This window comes from Paroedura picta, chromosome 5, assembly GCF_049243985.1.
Source record: "Paroedura picta isolate Pp20150507F chromosome 5, Ppicta_v3.0, whole genome shotgun sequence".
Classification (NCBI taxonomy): Eukaryota; Metazoa; Chordata; class Lepidosauria; order Squamata; family Gekkonidae; genus Paroedura; species Paroedura picta.
Genome location: NC_135373.1, coordinates 76,959,481 through 76,978,005, shown reverse-complemented (window position 1 = coordinate 76,978,005; position 18,525 = coordinate 76,959,481). Strand labels below are relative to the sequence as shown.

At 41.3% G+C, this 18,525-nt stretch overlaps 1 protein-coding gene across 4 annotated transcripts in view; it reads left to right on the top strand.

The window, feature by feature from the left end:
- The window catches only part of NELL2 (neural EGFL like 2), a 158,695-nt gene extending 146,061 nt beyond the window's left edge, over positions 1 to 12,634 (top strand). For all 4 annotated transcript variants that reach the window (XM_077338628.1, XM_077338626.1, XM_077338629.1 and 1 more), the window contains 4 exons: positions 3,522 to 3,715; positions 6,016 to 6,192; positions 7,412 to 7,636; positions 11,899 to 12,634. In XM_077338628.1, coding sequence (XP_077194743.1) covers positions 3,522 to 3,715; positions 6,016 to 6,192; positions 7,412 to 7,636; positions 11,899 to 11,949 — 647 coding nt within the window. In that variant the 3' untranslated portion in view covers positions 11,950 to 12,634. The remainder of the gene's footprint in view (positions 1 to 3,521; positions 3,716 to 6,015; positions 6,193 to 7,411; positions 7,637 to 11,898) is intronic.
- The last annotated feature ends 5,891 nt before the right edge of the window (positions 12,635 to 18,525 follow it).

Here is an 18,525-nt window from a genome sequence, read left to right as displayed (position 1 = left end):
AAGAGAGAAAGACAGGATGAGAGAGAGAGAGAGAGAGTAGGGGGATGAGAGGGAAGTTGGAAGGAAGGCATCAGTAGTCCTAGAGAAAATAGGTGCTTTGGAGGGACACTGGATCTCTTACCCCCACTCCCATCAAAACCCACATCTTCCAAAGGCTAGGCTGGGCATGCTATGGAGGGGTGGGCTGCCACCTTCCTGCCCTCCATATCTTCCAAAGGCCAAGCCAGAAAGGCAACAGAGAGGGGGCTGCCACCTTCCTGACCCCCTCCCACATTTCCCAAATTGGGCCAAGCAGGGAAGGCTGCAGGGGATCTGCCTCCTTCCTGCTGCTTTCTCCACACCTCCCAAAAGCCAGACTGGAGGCATTTCCTGCCTCCTTCCCATCTTACTCCCCATCTCCCTAAGGCCAGGCTGCTTGGGGAAGAACATAGAGGGTGGGCTGCCTCCTTTCCACCGCCCCATGTTTCCCAAAGGCAAGGCCAGACAGGGAAGGTTGCAGGGTACTGCCTCCTTCCCACCCCCAACATATCCCAAAGGCCCGGCCAGGCAGGAAAGGCTGCAGGGGTGCTGCCTCCTTCCTATTCTCCCACATCTCCCAAAGGCCAGGCTGGGTGGGGAAGGCTGCTGGATCCCCCCAGCTCCTCAGAGGAAAGGGAAAGTGGGGGAAAGCAAAGAGTGCTCTGCTGGCCAGGTGCAGGGCCATGGGGAGGTGTTGTGAGCCCAGGTCCTGTTAGGGAGGACTTCTTGAAGGAAAAGCCTTGCCAGGAGCTCTGAGCTTCACCTGAGCCTCAGCTGGATGAGAGCTTAGTCCAGCCAGATTCTCAACAGACAGAGAACTCTGACTAGGAAGAGGGAATAGAGCTGCAGACAAACCAGGGCTTACATTCCAAAGTTGTTGCAGGAGCTCCTCATTCCTCTGCCCAACCTCCAGCTGCAGCTCCCTGCCTTGTCACTCCATCTGGTTCATCTGAGCCAATTAAGCAATACCAGCTATGTGCTAGAAGAGAGTTCCTATTTAAAAGGCACCACACCATGTTAGCAAGTTGACTGCAGAAGACTGTGAGCATCACAGAGTGAGGACAGAGTCTGCTGGCAGCCTATATTAACTTGAAGCTGGGGAGCCTGGATTGCAGAACTGTTCCTGCTGATGCCCTTGGACTGCCTGGATGCACTCTTGACTCACTGGACTGAGTTAAGATATTCATTGTATTTTGTTTGCCCCTTCTGTTTTTGAAATACTGTTTTAAAAATACTGATTCTTTCTGCCTCCCTAGCAACTCATCTGTATTTCCTTCCAGAAGAGGGCTGAAATCTGAGACCAACACTGGAGGCAAAGGAAGCATCTGGCTTCTCTCCCTTGCCTAGGGAAGGTGGAGGGTGGGAATTTATTAGCAGCAGGGCCTGTCAGAGAGGCCAGCACCTCTTAGCAAGCAGCAGGAAGAGGACAGATAATAGTAATGATTGGCCCTCAGTGGAAGAGTACTTTCTCCCTATTGGTAAAACACCCTAAAGGGAGGCCAATAATTAAGGGAATTAGTTGTCTGTATGCAGTTTAGACTGATTGGCCCTCACTGTCATGGTGCAATTTGAACTGATTGCACGCAACTTCTACTTTATAATGTTTAGTGATTAGTGATAATGTTTAGAGATGACTAGTGATTGGAAAAGAAGGGTTCAATCAAAAGGTAAAATGAGTTGAAGCAAAAAAATCAGCATTTGTGCATTGAATAGGAAATATATTTCTTCTTTCATTATCTCCCAATCCACAAATTCCCTCTTTAAAAAAAAAAACAAGCTATGGTGAAAAATTATTGAATTAGAATACTGTGAAGTAAAGTTAGAATTGCCAGCAGGTTGCAGGGGGGATGTCCTGCCCCTTTAATAGAGCTCTAATGTTCTACTCAGCTCTTCCAAGATGGAGGTCCTGTGGCTGGGTTGGAAAGGGCCAGATCAGGAAGTGTAGCTCCCATACCTGGATGCAGTGTAATGGGAGATCTTGCCCACAGCCAGGAATTTAGGGGTAAACTTTGATGCTTCCCTATGTATAGAGGCTCAGGCCATGAAGTTAACCCAACCCATTTTCACCATGTGAGGCTACTAGTACCCTGGTTAAGGAATACCAAGTCATGTGATGGTCCACGTGATGGTCACCTCCAGATTATACTTCTGTAAATCATTCTATGTGGGCCTGTCCTTATCCTTGACCTAAAAACTGCAGCTGGTAAAAAATGCGAGGATTCTCACAGGTGCTGTGGTAGCTGCTATGGTAGCTGCGTTGGTTGCCAGTTGGATTGCAAATCGTTTAAGGTTTTGGTTTTGACCTTTAAGGCCATTCACAGTCTGAGAGACCATCTAACATTTTATGCCCCACACAGAGCTCTTTGCTCTGTGAATTTGAATAGGATGGTGATCCGGGCCCATGGAAAGTATGCCTGGCCTCAACTAGAGCCAGGGCCTTTTCAGTTGTGTCCCCTACCTGGTGGAATTAGCTCCCAGAAGAGCTAAGGGCCTTGACAGAACTATCACAGTTCTGCAGGGTCTGCAGAACAAAGCTCTTCCATGAAGTGTTTGGTTGAGGCCAGGATGAGGAACATCTGTTGGGTCCCTCCTCTGAACACCCCTGTCCTGTGGTATGGGGCTGGTGGAGGCCCATTGAGTTCAACTGGTGGGAAGAAGTGTGGCCTAGGGTTGGTGATTGGTGGGATTGTATTTTAAATCTGATGTAAACCAAGCCAGCTGGACTGGGAGTGGTGGGCAATTACTTAACAAATAAATACATAAATAAATAAATGCTAAAGCTTTTCATGACATGGAAGTAAATACCACCACCTGGTAAATGACATTTCATAGAGTCTTTATTAAAGAGATAGGATATTTTTTCAAGGTTATTGGCAGTCCTAGTTGGCATGTTAGTGAAACTTCCAGCTAAATATTGCCATCATGGCTTGGCTATGGTAAAGTGTTATATTAAGGCATTTTAGCCCTTTATGACTACCTTAATCCAACCTAAGTAGCATAGCAAAGCTTCTCATACTGGTTACCAAGTATAGTTAGACACTTTTTTCATTTCTAGCAAAAATATACATGAATTCAGAATGATTTTGTAAGAAAATTCTATTATCCGTGTCCTAGTCAGTTTTGAAAATAGGATAATTGTTTCAATATAAACCCAGCACAATTTTCTGGTTTTGCCTTTCTTATTAAATGTTTTTTTTTACAATTAGGTATAAATTATACTGCAAATTTGACTCTCTTGCCACTGCACAGATACTCCTGATTTTAAAATAGTACCCAGAAATTCACATCATAATAACTTCCTTTGTCTATAATACAACTCAGTAGGTTGTAGATGATTATTTCAGTTGAACTTGAACTAATCTCTGTGTGGTTTGATTAGGCTAGATGCAAATTAGCATGGAACACAAAGAATTTAAGAGCTGCAGATTATTTATGTTGCCTGTAGCCAAGGCCAATTGTCATTACTAAATGTCATAAAAGCATCCCGTAACCTCTTCTTACAGACATTGATGAATGTTCAACTGGGAGAAATAGCTGTGCCAATGACACAATTTGCTTTAACTTGGATGGTGGTTATGACTGCCGATGTCCCCATGGGAAAAATTGCACAGGAGACTGCATACATGAAGGCAAAATCAAACACAATGGGCAGATCTGGGTTTTAGAAAATGACCGGTGCTCTGTCTGCTCTTGCCAGGTGAGTCTGAGCAATGATATCAAGTGGTAGGTGCTATGGGGAAAGGGAAGGATTGCTGGGGAAAGAGTGAAAAAATGGAAAGTAATGTGGCTTAAGAGAATGAGTTGAAGGTAGTATGAATTAACTATTGTTGCACATAGTGGGTATGCTTAGTTTTCCTAGTCCATAATTGACTATTTGAAAGACTATTGTAGGTTTATATGCTGCTGTTGTTTACAAATAGTTTTATTGATAATTTAAAACTTGTATCTGTACATAGAGCTTTTCTGTAGCAGCATTTGCAGCAAAAATACACTGTGTCTTCTAGTGGGGTAGACCTACCACTATCCTACCACACCATTAAACAAAGTTTGTTTATTAAAATAGTTGAACTTATCTTTCCTTTTGGATGAAGTGTGAAGCCTTATTACACTCTGAGGAGCCACCATCCAAATCAAGTAGCTCTCCCTTTGGAGGACAAGTCTTTTTAGACAGAAGGAAGACTTCTTAGAGGATAGTTTCATCCACCTCATTATTTGGCATTTGCTTCATACTATTAGAAAAATTAAAGACAGGAATAAGTTGGTTATTTTGTATAGTAAAACAGATCCATCAAAGACTAGTTTCACAGTCCATAAAACTGCATATATCCTAGTGGGCATATATAGATTGCTTGCTTATAATTAGGAATGGGCATGAACTGGATGACAAACTAAAGTTCATCATGAATTTTGGCTGGTTCATGAAGCAATGTTCATGAATTGAAGAACTGCCACAAACTTTTCACAAATTTTAATACAGTTTGTGGGCTGGGAACCATTTAAAACACCACTTTCTGCCTTCCACAAAAAGCTCCTAGCCATTTCACCTCCTGCTTTCTTCTCCCAGCAGCTATTTACAGTGGTTTAAAGCAGTGGTCCCCAACCCCCATTCCGTGGTCCGGTACCGGTCCGTGGATCATTTAGTACTGGGCCGCGGCTCCTCCTCATCCTCCTCCCTGGCTGCTGCCTCAGGGGCTGCCCTGCCACTCTGCCCCTGGCTCACCTTTGGTGCTCTCCAGCAGCTGCCATGGCTAGGGCTCCCCCTCAGCATGGCACTGCACAGCTGCTACTGGCAGCGCCCTCAGCAGGCGGTGGGAAGTCAGGGGCGCCAGCAGGAAAGCAAGTGGAGCAGGGGCTCAGGCGGCGGCGATGTCCCTTGGCAAAAGACTACCCCCTCCCCGGCCTCAGTAAAATTATCAAGCATGGACCAGTCCCCAGCGATAAAAAAATTGGGGACCACTGGTTTAAAGGGCTCCCAGCCATTTAAACCAAACAACTGAACTGTGGGGAGCTTCCCTCTATTCAGCTATTTGGTTTAAGTGACCTGTTTTCTGTTCCCTGCAGTTTTTAAACTTTAAATGGCTCAAACTGAGTCAGTTGATGAGCCACCCTCCCTGGCTATATGGGTTTGTGGTTCGGTTCATGGTTTAGCCATGAACCAAAATGCAAAGAAGTGGTTCATGCCCATCCGTATTTATAATGCCTTCTCCATTCACACCAACAGAGGAAACAATGTTGAGAGTGCACAGAACTGTATTTTTTCTCCTTAAAAGAAATTTCTGTGAAACTGTAGCATCCCCATTTACTCATAGAATTGAAGTTTTAATTCATAGGGAAACTGTCTTGTACTAATTCTATTTAATTATATGCTAGCATTGCTGAATATTCTGTGTTTATTTCAATGAGATTCTACAGAAGATACTCCTACTAGATTTTCTCTGAACTTTCTCATAAAATCATAGAATCATAGAGTTGGAAGGGGCCATACAGGCGATCTAGTCCAACCCCCTGCTCAACGCAGGATCGGCCCTAAGCATCCTAAAGCAAATTCCAAACTGCTGAACTACTCACATTTATAGTGAATCAGGACTAGATTTATTTAATATTAAAGGATTGTTTTTAAAAGGGTTCCATAATGCTCAAATACAAACACTTACTACTGATAGTTTTTAAACTACAGTTTCAGTTAGGACTCATACAGGCTTTATGAGATTATTTAGTCAAAAATCTTAAAGATGTGATTGAAGTTTAGGATCCCTACAGCCCAATAACAATCTTTGAATATCTTTGTTAACATTCTTATTTCAAATATGTTTTTATCTTTTGTTGAAATCAGTTATATTGTCTGTCACATTATATGAAAAAAATGGTTTATTTTCAGTTAGATATATTAATTTTCAAAATATTAAATAAAATATTTCCCATTTTTCTCCAAAAAAAAGTATGCAACTTAATTTTGTTTTTATTATCATATGCTGCTGTTGTGTATTGGAATGGCAGAGTGGCTATGTAATGTGTCGGCGGATGGTATGCGACTGTGAGAATCCCACAGTTGATCTGTTCTGCTGTCCTGAATGTGATCCAAGACTCAGTAGTCAATGTCTGCATCAAAATGGGGAGATTTTGTACAATAGTGGAGACACTTGGGTTCAAAATTGCCAACAGTGTCGATGTTTGGTAAGTCTTGTCATCACAGTATGCAATTTTGCAACCATTCTGATAATTTACAGTTATTGCCACGAGTATTCTTATTCTTTAAGGTATTTTTCATTGTTCCTCAAATGATCACAGACCACAAACTTCATACCTTTGTATTTAACAAAAGTTTAAAAAATGGATTGTTCATGAACGATATTTGATTGAAGCAATAGATGAAGTTTGTGAAAGTAGAGAAATTGTGGTTTTTTTACTCTCTATGGCCGAAAGAATACATTTGAAATAACTGAAAGCACTGCAAGAATCCATTCAAAAATAGTCATTCATGATTATGTTAGAAGGAGAAAATGTACAATGTAATCTGTAGTTCAGAGAAAGCTGGCATATTTAAATAAACCTATGGAAATCTATGGATCTGCATGCTGTTCAGTGTATTAGTCCTATATAATAAGTCCCATATTAGTCCATTATAATTCATTTGTTTGTCTTTGGGAGCCATCTTAAGCAAGCCTAATTGGGGAGTAAGTTGTTCAGTGGGGCTTTCTCCCAGGACAGCACCCTTAAAATTACAGTCTTTAGCACACTGCACAAATCTTGACAATGAAATTTCTATTTATAATTTTATGTTGTGACCTCAACATTGGTGTTGCAGTTTTTATTTGTATGTCTGTTGGTAATGTAATCTGTAGGTAATGTAAGTCACAGTAGCATGTAACTTGTCTGTTGGTTATGAGCCTCTTGTGGCGCAGAGTGGTAAGGCAGCCGCCTGAAAGCTTTGCTCATGAGGTTGGGAGTTCGATCCCAGCAGCCGGCTCAAGGTTGACTCAGCCTTCCATCCTTCCGAGGTCGGTAAAATGAGTACCCAGCTTGCTGGGGGGTAAACGGTCATGACTGGGGAAGGCACTGGCAAACCACCCCGTATTGAGTCTGCCATGAAAACGCTGGAGGGCGTCACCCCAAGGGTCAGACATGACTCGGTGCTTGCACAGGGGATACCTTTACCTTTACCTTTACTGTTGGTAATGGGCAAATGTTCACATCAGTCGGAGCATGAAATCAGAGTATCCTTAACATATAGGCCACTAAAAATCATAGGTCCAGGGTAGCAACCTATTCATTTCCAAGAAAAAGCTATGATTGTCCTACAAGTATCATAATAGTTAAATAGCTAAAGTGATAACAATTCACAACTGATAACATAATATTAATATTAATGCTCTTTGGTGTGTTTTTTTAATAGCAGGGTGAAGTCGACTGTTGGCCCTTGCCTTGTCCAGAGATGGAATGTGAATTCAGTGTACTCCCTGAGAACGAATGTTGCCCCCATTGTGTCACAGACCCTTGTCAAGCAGATACTATTAGGAATGATATCACCAAGACTTGTCTGGATGAAACTAATGTGGTTCGCTTCACTGGATCATCTTGGATTAAGCATGGCACAGAATGTACCCTTTGCCAGTGCAAGGTAGAGGAAAATAAAGATCAAGCCACAGGAGCCCCCTTATGGCTGGTGTTATGGTTTATAAAGATTCATGCATTTAGTCTAATAATTGGGATATCTTTTCCTACACTTGCTATGTAAAACTTTTAACTTTAACATTAATGTCAGTCTTCTCTCCTTAGCAAGAGGAGCAGTCAAGAACCAGGATAATGGCTTAGATGCATCAGCAGGACAGAATATTATAGGCCATGAGCTATCTGACCTTGAAAAAATTAACAAACATTCTTTTTATATAAATATATTGGCTCAGTTCTGATGGCTGATCTTGCAGTTATCAGAATTGTGCCATTTTGAAGATATGCAAAAATATCAAATGATCTTCCAAAATGTAAACTGTAACCTTACCTCCCCACCCCCAGAAGGGTATTTTCTCTCTAAAGAGGCAAACTACTAAAAATAATATTAGAGCTTTGTGATGATCAAATGCTTTTATGTTCAGGAGTGGCAGGAATGGAAATTCAGACGTATCTTGCCTGCTTTAAAGAGAAAGAAATAGAATCCACATGATAATTTGGGTCTTTAGTATTCCTCAGGGTCAAGAAGAAACAGTTCTCTGGAAGAATGATAGATGGCTAAAAACACGCATGATTTCTACAGCCGAGAGAGAGAGAGAGAGAGAGAGAGAGAGAGAGAGAGAGGAAAGGGCATTGGAAGAAACGGTTCCAATTTATAAATAGATGTAGTAAATTACATTTAGTATTATTCCTACTGAAGTCAAAAGTAGTAATCCCTGCCTATAAACACACATGCACATACAGCTGCTATTTATGATTAAAAGCAGCAGACTCAGACATGCAGTTTACTCCTCCTAACGATTTCAAGAGCTTTATGTGGTCTTTGCATGTTTATTTGGAAATCTCCTGTAGCATTCAGTGAGGTTTACTCCCAAGTTAGTATGCATAGAACTGCAATAAAAATACTTTAGTACAAGAAGATGCTATAACTTTCGCTAAATAATTTTAGCTTTACAGCAAAGCTTTTTAACTGCATAAATCATGAAAAGCTACTGCTCATTTTAAAAGAAAAGGGTTTTCTACAACATCTGGTTGTTTTGGTGCACTACTTGTAATCTGGACAAGAGGCGATAGTTCGACCAGAATATGGAGAAACAGAAAGGTTTCCAATTGGCAAAGTTGTCAGACAAGAATGTTTTTCATCTCTCTTTTTGTTCAATCTATATGCAGCACATATCATAAAGAAGAATGGGTTAGATTTAGATGAAGATGGAATATAAATGGGGGGAAGGAACATTAACTATTTGAGATATGCAGATAACTCCACATTACTGACAGAAAATAGTGAAGACTTGAAATGACACCTGATGAAGGTTAAATCAGGATTGTAGATGAACATCAAGAAGACAAAAGTAATGACTACTGGGGAATTACACAACTTTAAGGTTAACAATGAAAAAAGTGAAATTATTAAAGATTTTATATTTCTTGGGCCCATCATTAATCAAAAGGGAGACTGCACCCAAGAAATCAGACTGGGAAGGGCGGGCAGAGTGATGCCATGACTGCAGAGGTTACTGGCAACTATTGAAGTGTCTCTGTGCGTCACTCTGATATATGCCCAGATCATGAGGTGGCTGGGCAGTTTGTGTGAAGAGTGACACTAGACTGCGAGTGTAAATTCACTCTTGATAATTACAGTGTAGTACTTCATTCCTTTAAGTCGGATTTTATGTTTGCATTTGTTCCTAACATTACAATAGTGGCCAATAATAAATACTGCAAGTAGTTTATTTTTGTATTTTAAGGCCATTTCAAATGTTAATTCAAACTAGACCGGTCATATATCGAGCACAGCCTGATGAGAGATCCAAATGTCTCATTTGTGTAGCTCCATCCCATTGCCTTCCTAGAGTGCATTACATGAATGGTCAAAGCTGCAGGATAAGCCTGTCTTATCATGCTACAGAAAAATAGATTTACACAAAATCCTTCAAGGATTCAGAAAAGCTAAAGCTGCCTTAACTGTAAAACCATTTTAAATAGCAAGCGGCAATGCAAACTCTAGGATTGCTCCCCTGGTTTTTTAAAATATCAGCTCATGGAACAAGTTATTTTTTTAAACGAATTTATTAAATTAAATGCTCAACAAATTTATAAGATTCCAATGTCAGCACATCTCAACAGCCATTGAGGAGCCCAATGTCGATTATTCTTATTGTCAACAAACATGTTTAAGAAGACAAAAATCATGACTACTGGGGAATTACACAACTTTAAAGAGAACAATGAAGAAATCAAAATTGCTCAAGATCTTCTATTCCTTGGCTGCATCATCAACCAAAAGGGAGAAGGCACCCAATAAATCAGAGCAAGTGAGACTGGGAAGGAAAGCCATGAAACATCTTAAGTGTAAGGATGTGAGGCTGGTGACCAAGATCAAGATAATTCATGCCAAAGTATTCCCAATTGCTATGTATGGATGTAAAAGCTGGACAACAAAGAAAGCTGACTCATTTGAAATCTGGTTTTGGAGAACAGTTTTATGGATACCATGTGTTATGGGTTGTGGCTCTTTAGGACTAGAAGAAGCAGAGAGTGGGGACAATGGTTCCCTTTGTACAAGATGAATCTGGCATGAAAAGAAGCTATAGATATACACAGAGACAGAGACAGATGTTAGATGCCTGTTGTTCCTGTTTGATTGCTGTTAATAAAGGTTGTGTTGTTGGAAGAATGTTGAAGCGGCCTCCATTCTTGAAACACAGTACTGGTAAAAAGGATGGGATTCTAGACTGGTGGTGTGTGCTGGTCTAGTCATATCAACATACAGGCGATTGAGAATGGACAGGAGTAGTGACAGGAGGCAATGGTGATGCAGGGTCACATAGAGGAGCTCAACCCGGCCAGTCCTGGAAAGTGGGAGAACTATGCAATGCATTTTGAGTTCTACATAGATGTGAGTGGAATTACTGAGCCAGAGAAGATAAAAGAGGTATTCCTGATTGTGCGGGGCCAAGATGTAGAGTTGGTACAGGCCCTATTGCACTGATTTTGGCTGACTGATTAACCATTTTGCACCACAGCCATTGGATATTGCAAGGCAGCACACACTGTATATGCGCAGTCAGAAGTAGGGGCAAAGCTTTGTGACATTTTTGGCAGTTGCAGCGGCTCTCATAGTATTACAATTTCCCCAACTTAGAGGATATGTTGAGGGACCAGCTAGCATGCGGGTTGCAGGTTGCGGGCTGAGGCCATGCAGCAGAATCTGTTTGCTAGACAGCAACTCATGATCAGAACTATGTTACAGGAAGCACTGGTGGCTGAAGTAGCCAGGATGAGCTCGTGTGCAGTAAGTTGGAGGCAGAACCCCCTGGGTACAAGGGCAGAGACTATAGAAGCATATGGAGATGAGATCCACAGAACAGATGGAGAACAGATGTGTGCCACACTGACTGACCTGCAGAGGACATGTCCAGAATGGATGTTATGGTGTGTGAGTGGCAGAGGTCCACATGCAAGACAAACATGCTGTATCAAAGGCCTATTATGCACGGCCGCCAAAATGGCGATTTTGGGTCACATGGAAAATGCGGAGGGCGAAGACGCGAAGCAAACTGCTTACGCACAGGACGCAACAGCGGCAAAACCCAGAGTAACCGATTATGCACGCGGCGACCCCGTCGCTGCTTCTGGTTGTGCCCTGGTCGCCTGGTAGCTCTGCTTTCTTTCATGTTTCGCTAATGCGGCTTTTTCGGCGGCTTGCACCAAATCTGCGGCCAGTTGCAGCCAGCAAGATGTGTTATCGGTGATTTTAGGCGACACCATAATGTGGATTTCAGTCAATGCAAAATGTTAACATTTACATAGTTGCACCCAACTTTCTGGCTCTCTGTCTCTTCGTTCAACCGGATTGTGGAATCTTGTGAAAGTCACTTCCCTACTTTTATTATAGGAAATTGAATGTAAGTTCATGTTCCTTTCCTGATGCTAACTGAAGCCTACTGAAATTAAGTTTGTCCTTTCAACCTATCCTTTTTAGACCAAATGCTCTCTTTTTTAATGTAGCTATTCATTAGGCAACGAAGTGAAATTGCTATATTAATTTTAACTGGAACGTTGGATAGAATTCAATATAGAACTAATAGCAAGTACCTGTGCATTCATTTCTCCTGTTCTTCAATATTTCTCCATGCAGACATGTAGAAATGCTTATGCCTATTTTGAAACTGCATGGAATAATGTAATTTTTTTCCTTCTTTTTTCCAGAATGGGCATGTTTGTTGTTCAGTGGATCCACAGTGCCTGCAGGAACTGTGAAGCTAATGACCACACATCACAGACAGTTTCTGGTTTAAGAATTTTAACTTTGCAAAAAAGACTCATAGACCAAAAATTGTATGAAACCAGAACTGAAGCAAGATCAGTTTTTCCCTCCAATTAAATTCCAAAAAAGGCTATAAAGTGGATGAGCTGTCAGTTTCCTCAGTCTGAGTGAAATATGTAAGACTGGGTGGGAACAAATCCAAATGTATAAACTCTGTATTTGGATGGGAGGTTCAGCTTCTGGTTCATTTTGTATTTGACACCATTATGTAAGATAGCAGTCAGCGGACTTGAGAAAATTGGCATGTTGTGCATAAAGATGTCAAAATCCTAAAGCAAACAGACAGTTCCTGGATCTTTGAGAATGCACCTCATCCATGACCACAGAGAGGTTTTTTTTAGACCTAACCTGTATTTTATTTGATTATTCAACTTTGGCAGAAATCTGAAAAGAAAGGAAGATAATGCAAGAAATGCAGAATATTGCAGCAACATATGTACAGCTCTGAGAAACTGATTCAAGTTATTGTAAAAAAATGCACAGGCATGACTACTTAATGTTTTCTGGTGGGAAAAGTCATCTATATTTCCTCGTTTGACTGCACTTATTTCTTGATTGAATTTGTTCAGTATAAGCTCGTTCTTGTGCAAAATTTAAATAAATATTTCTCTTACCTTACATTTGTGACTATCCATCAGTCTTGTGAATTATGGGATTCATGCATACTTGGGTTCTTTTCCTTTGTGAATACTGTTGTATATTAAATGTTCCTACAGCACATTCATAAGACATTGGTACAAAAGCATCATGGTGTTGTTATTGTGCCTTCCTCTACTGGTAACAGTGGTTGTTGTGCGATGGAGTTTGTGTTGCAGTGGTATATGGTGGCCAACATTTAGATATAATCTGCTTACTATAATGAGTTTCTGGATGGTTTGCTTCTCCCCTCCTTCTAATCCAGTGGTTCTCAACGTTGGGGTCGCAACCCCATTTAGGGTCGCTTGCCCTCTTCCATGGAGTCGCCTCATTGCTGGCTGCTGCGACGGCAGCCTGTGGCAGCGGGTGGCAGCAGGTGGTGGTGGCAGCGGGTGGAGGCAGCAGCTGTCAGAGGTGGGCAGAGGCGGTGGAGCCAAGGCACTGGCCACCTCAATTGTTGTGTACCTGCTCGTGCATGCGTGTACGCACACGCCGCCACTGCCACCGAAGCTGATTGAGAGCTGCTGTTCTAATATGTATTCTTTTTAAAAAAGAGAGAGCTGGTAGTCAAAGGATTCTTGAAGCTTTCTCCAGAAGACTTCTCATTCCTTTTTGAGAATGGTCACTTAAGAAAGTTGTGAGAAACTTTTTCAGCTTCAAAATTGAAAGCATTCTATAGGCCAACTTTTATGGATGTTGATTTGGATGAAAGATTTTCATGAAGCTGTAGTGCCTAGTCAGTTGCTTGGGGGTGACAGATGACTGAAGCACAGAAGTCAAACTAGCCAGTAATTGTTTTAATATATATGATGTGTGGTGCTTTGCAGAGTACAAGGAGGCAACAAGGAAGCAGACATGGAGGTAAATGATAAGAAAATATGCTTATTCTGGCTACACGTATGTAATCCCCATCCCCTATTAAAATCAAGCCTAAAGATAAAGATCTAAAAAGTTCAAGAAGAAATAATGCCACATTTATTCTGAATTGTGACAGCTGTGAAGCTTTTCAATATAAATCTATACAAAAATTTCTTTCCTGGAGACCTTATCTATAAATAACAGATACTCAAGGGATTTTCTGTTTCTTTCACAAATTCTGTCAAGTGGCAATCAAGATTGCAAGAAATAATGCAGCCTTCTGGGGAAGCAGCCTGGCAAATACAGCCTTTTCTGTCTGCTAATAACTGTCAGGGGATCATTTTTTGCCTTTAGATACTCAAATGCAATGACCATTGCCTTCAGTGATAGTTGTGGATAGGCATATAAGTGCCTAATTTGAAAGAAGATACAGTTTAAACATATTGTTGAGGTTTTGTATAGGATATGTTCAGTAAACAGTGTAAAGTAAAATATGGGCTCATATTCTGGGTGGGAGAGGGAATAACCATACAAGGATATAGATTCCAATAGAATTAACAACAGGCTACAATGATAGCTAACTCTTGTATCTTTCCTAAACAGAAACATTATTTGAGTCAATAAATCTACAGTGTGCATGTACTGGTTGGTTTAAAGCCCTGAACTGAATAATACAAGAGGGGATCAGGAAAAGATTTTTCAGGCTATCATGTTCAAGGTTTTAATTATATGGAAGCTCTTTTAAAAATCCAATATATTTCAGAGGTAGTCCCTTGACTCCCTGGTTCATCTGATCCTATGATTACACAGAATCCTCTGAAATGATCACAGCTGTCCTTGATCCCAAAGAATTTGAGGCTAAAGGCCTCCTACAAAATGAAATATTTGATTTAAACAAAAGCATTCCTTCAGGTATCTAAGTCATGTCATTATCAGAGAAATGTTTTGAATGAAGCTGAGCAATCATTGTTGAATTCCACACACACACACACACACACACACACACACCCCAGCAACAGAAATCAACGAATCACAAAAAGAATTGACATATTTGGAATGTTATTGCCCCAGACTTGCAGGACAATTCAATGCAATGAATTCTGTGTGAATCAGACTGGCAGAGAACAGCATTTGTAGCTGGTCTTAATTATGCTATTTATTTTAAATGAAATGATAATACATCAATTATTGTTTCATTTAAAATGAAAACCTGCTGAAACTAGGCATTCATTTTTATCCTCCTTCTCTCATGGACCCACCTACTCTGAAGGCAGATTTGTCATGCCAAAGGATATACCTTTCACTCCTGTTTTCTGTCCATTGCTGTCATCATGGACTAGCAAGAAAGAAGCAAAGGACCCAGGATAGAAATATTATGAGAAAAAGCAAAAGAGAACAGGCTCAGCTCCATCTGTTTGTAGCTGCCCCTCCCCTATACTGCTTGTAGTTTTCCCCTGATTATAACAAAAAATAGTAGGGGATTTTCTTCAAAATCTGGGGATTCAGAGGTGGGAGAGGAGGTATTTGGGGACAGATGTTGTCCCCAAATATAACTCTGGGTCTAGATTAGGCACAGCTAATTCTGAACAGGATTGAGCTATTTTAGTCCATGAAAACTTGAAGGAAAAAAAGACTCTGAAAAGCCTGATAAAAACATGCTTTGTCTTTCAGAGTATATAAATACCTACAGTCCAGACCTTCAATGTACAAATCACTTTGCATTAGTATATTTTCCTGCTATGTTTATTATATAAAATGCAAGGATAAAACTTCCATACAGCTGCTAGCAGCATACATCCTATTCTCCATGAGTATTTCAGTGATTAATTTCATCATAAAACTTTATTATATAGCAGAATAATCTGTCATATGCTTTGTCCACTAAAGGTAGCCCATATTGTTGTTGTTGTTATGTGCGAAGTCGTGTCCGACCCATCGCGACCCCATGGACAATGATCCTCCAGGCCTTCCTGTCCTCTACCATTCCCCGGAGTCCATTTAAGTTTGCACCTACTGCTTCAGTGACTCCATCCATCCACCTCATTCTCTGTCGTCCCCTTCTTCTTTTGCCCTCGATCTCTCCCAGCATTAGGCTCTTCTCCAGGGAGTCCTTCCTTCTCATGAGGTGGCCAAAATATTTGAGTTTCATCTTCAGGATCTGGCCTTCTAAAGAGCAGTCAGGGCTGATCTCCTCGAGGACTGACCGGTTTGTTCGCCTTGCAGTCCAAGGGACTCGCAAGAGTCTTCTCCAGCACCAGAGTTCAAAAGCCTCAATTCTTTGACGCTCGGCCTTCCTTATGGTCCAACTTTCGCAGCCATACATTGCAACTGGGAAGACTATAGCCTTGACTAAACGCACTTTTGTTGGCAGGGTGATATCTCTGCTTTTTAGGATGCTGTCTAGATTTGCCATAGCTTTCCTCCCCAGGAGCAAGCGTCTTTTAATTTCTTTGCTGCAGTCCCCATCTGCAGTGATCTTGGAACCCAGGAAAATAAAATCTGTCACTATCTCCATTTCTTCCCCTTCTATTTGCCAGGAATTGAGAGGGCCGGATGCCATGATCTTTGTTTTCTTGATGTTGAGTTTCAAGCCAACTTTTGCACTCTCCTCCTTCACCCGCATCAACAGGCTCTTTAGTTCCTCTTCACTTTCTGCCATTAGAGTGGTATCATCTGCATATCTGAGGTTGTTGATATTTCTCCCTGCAATCTTGATCCCAATTTGTGACTCCTCTAATCCCGCATTTCTCATGATGTGCTCTGCATACAAGTTAAATAGGCAAGGCGACAGTATACAGCCTTGCCGAACTCCTTTCTCAATTTTGAACCAGTCAGTGATTCCATGTTCTGTTCTCACTGTTGCTTCTTGACCTGCATATAAATTTCTCAAGAGACAAATAAGATGCTCTGGTATTCCCATCTCTTTAAGAACTTGCCACAATTTGTTGTGCTCCACACAATCAAAGGCTTTAGCATAGTCAATGAAGCAGAAGTAGACGTTCTTCTGGTACTCCCTAGCTTTCTCCATGATCCAGCGTATGTTGGCAATTTGGTCTCTAGTTCCTCTGCCTCTTCGAAATCCTGCCTGTACTTCGGGAAGTTCTCGGTCCACATATTGCTGGAGCCTAGCTTGTAGGATTTTGAGCATAACTTTGCTAGCATGAGAAATTAGTGCAATGGTGCGGTAGTTTGAACATTCTTTGGCATTGCCCTTCTTTGGGATTGGAATGTAAACTGACCTTTTCCAATCCTGTGGCCATTGTTGAGTTTTCCAAATTTGCTGGCATATTGAGTGTAGCACTTTTACTGCATCGTCCTTTAAGATTTTGAATAGTTCAACTGGAATGCTGTCACTACCACTAGCTTTATTGTTGCTCAGACTTCCTAAGGCCCATTTGACTTCACATTCCAGGATGTCTGGCTCCAGATCAGTAACTACCCCATTGTGGTCATCAGGGATGTTAAGCTCGCTCTTGTATAGTTCTTCTGTATAATTTTGCCACCTTTGTTTGATCTCTTCTGCTTCTGTGAGGTCCCTACCATTTTGGTCCCTTATCATACCCATCTTTGCATGAAACGTTCTCTTCATATCTCCAATTTTCTTGAAAAGATCTCTGGTCCTCCCCATTCTATTGTTTTCTTCTATTTGCTTGCACTGTTCATTTAAGAAGGCATTCTTATCTCTTCTAGCTTTTCTCTGGAATTCTGCATTCAATTGGGTGTATCTTTCTCTTTCTCCCTTGCCTTTCACTTCCCTTCTCTCCTTAGCTATTTGTAAAGCTTCCTCAGACAGCCATTTTGATTTCTTGCATTTCTTTTTCTTTGGGATGGTTTTAGTTGCTACCTCTTGTACAATGTCGCGAACCTCCGTCCATAGTTCTTCAGGCACTCTGTCTATCAGATCTAATTCCTTAAATCTATTTGTCACCTCCACTGTGTATTCGTCGGGGATATGATTTAGTTCATACCTGAGTGGCCTAGTGCTTTGCCCTACTTTCTTCAATTTAAGCTTAAATTTTGCAACAAGAAGCTCATGATCTGAACCACAATCAGCTCCTGGTCTTGTTTTTATTGACTGGATAGAACTTTTCCATCTTTGGCTGCAGAGCACATAGTCAATCTGATTTCTGTGTTGACCGTCTGGTGATGTCCATGTGTAGAGTCGTCTCTTGGGTTGCTGGAAAAGAGTGTTTGCTATGACCATTGTATTCTCTTGACAAAATTCTACCAGCCTGTGCCCTGCTTCATTTTGTACTCCAAGGCCAAACTTGCCTGTTATCCCGGTTATCTTTTGGCTTCCTACTTTAGCATTCCAATCCCCCATGATGATAAGCACATCATTTTTGGGCGTTGCTTCTAGAAGGTGTTGTAGGGCTTCATAGAACTGATCAACTTCATCCTCTTCAGCAGCAGTGGTTGGGGCGTAGACCTGGATCACTGTGATGTTGAATGGTTTGCCTTGGATTCGAACTGAGATCATTCTGTCATTTTGGGGATTGTATCCCAAGACTGCTTTTCCTACTCTCTTATTGATTATGAAGGCTACTCCATTTCTTCTGCGAGATTCTTGTCCACAGTAGTATACCTGATGGTCATCTGAATTAAATTCACCCATTCCTGTCCATTTTAGTTCACTGATTCCTAAAATGCACTGGGAACTTCACTGCCCCAGCTCCTCTACAGGAGCACAGATCGGGGGTGGATGAGGCACACCAGGCCAAAGGCCCATATACAATTACCATATTCTGAAACATTTTTCTCCCCCTAATATCACTGTGCCACTTGTATTGCACTTCAAGCTGTAATTCTTTTTTGATGTCTTTTTGTGCATTAGATGGATTGCATGGCATTGGGAATATCAAAAGAATCCCATCAATCCTTTTATTTATAGAGATTTTCTGAGTCATACTGGAAATGGCAGGCCAAGGCCAAAATAAACTTCTCAGCTTCACTGAAGCAAGAATATAGTCCAACATAGCACAATTGATCTCTTACAAAAAAGGGGAAAGCAGTTC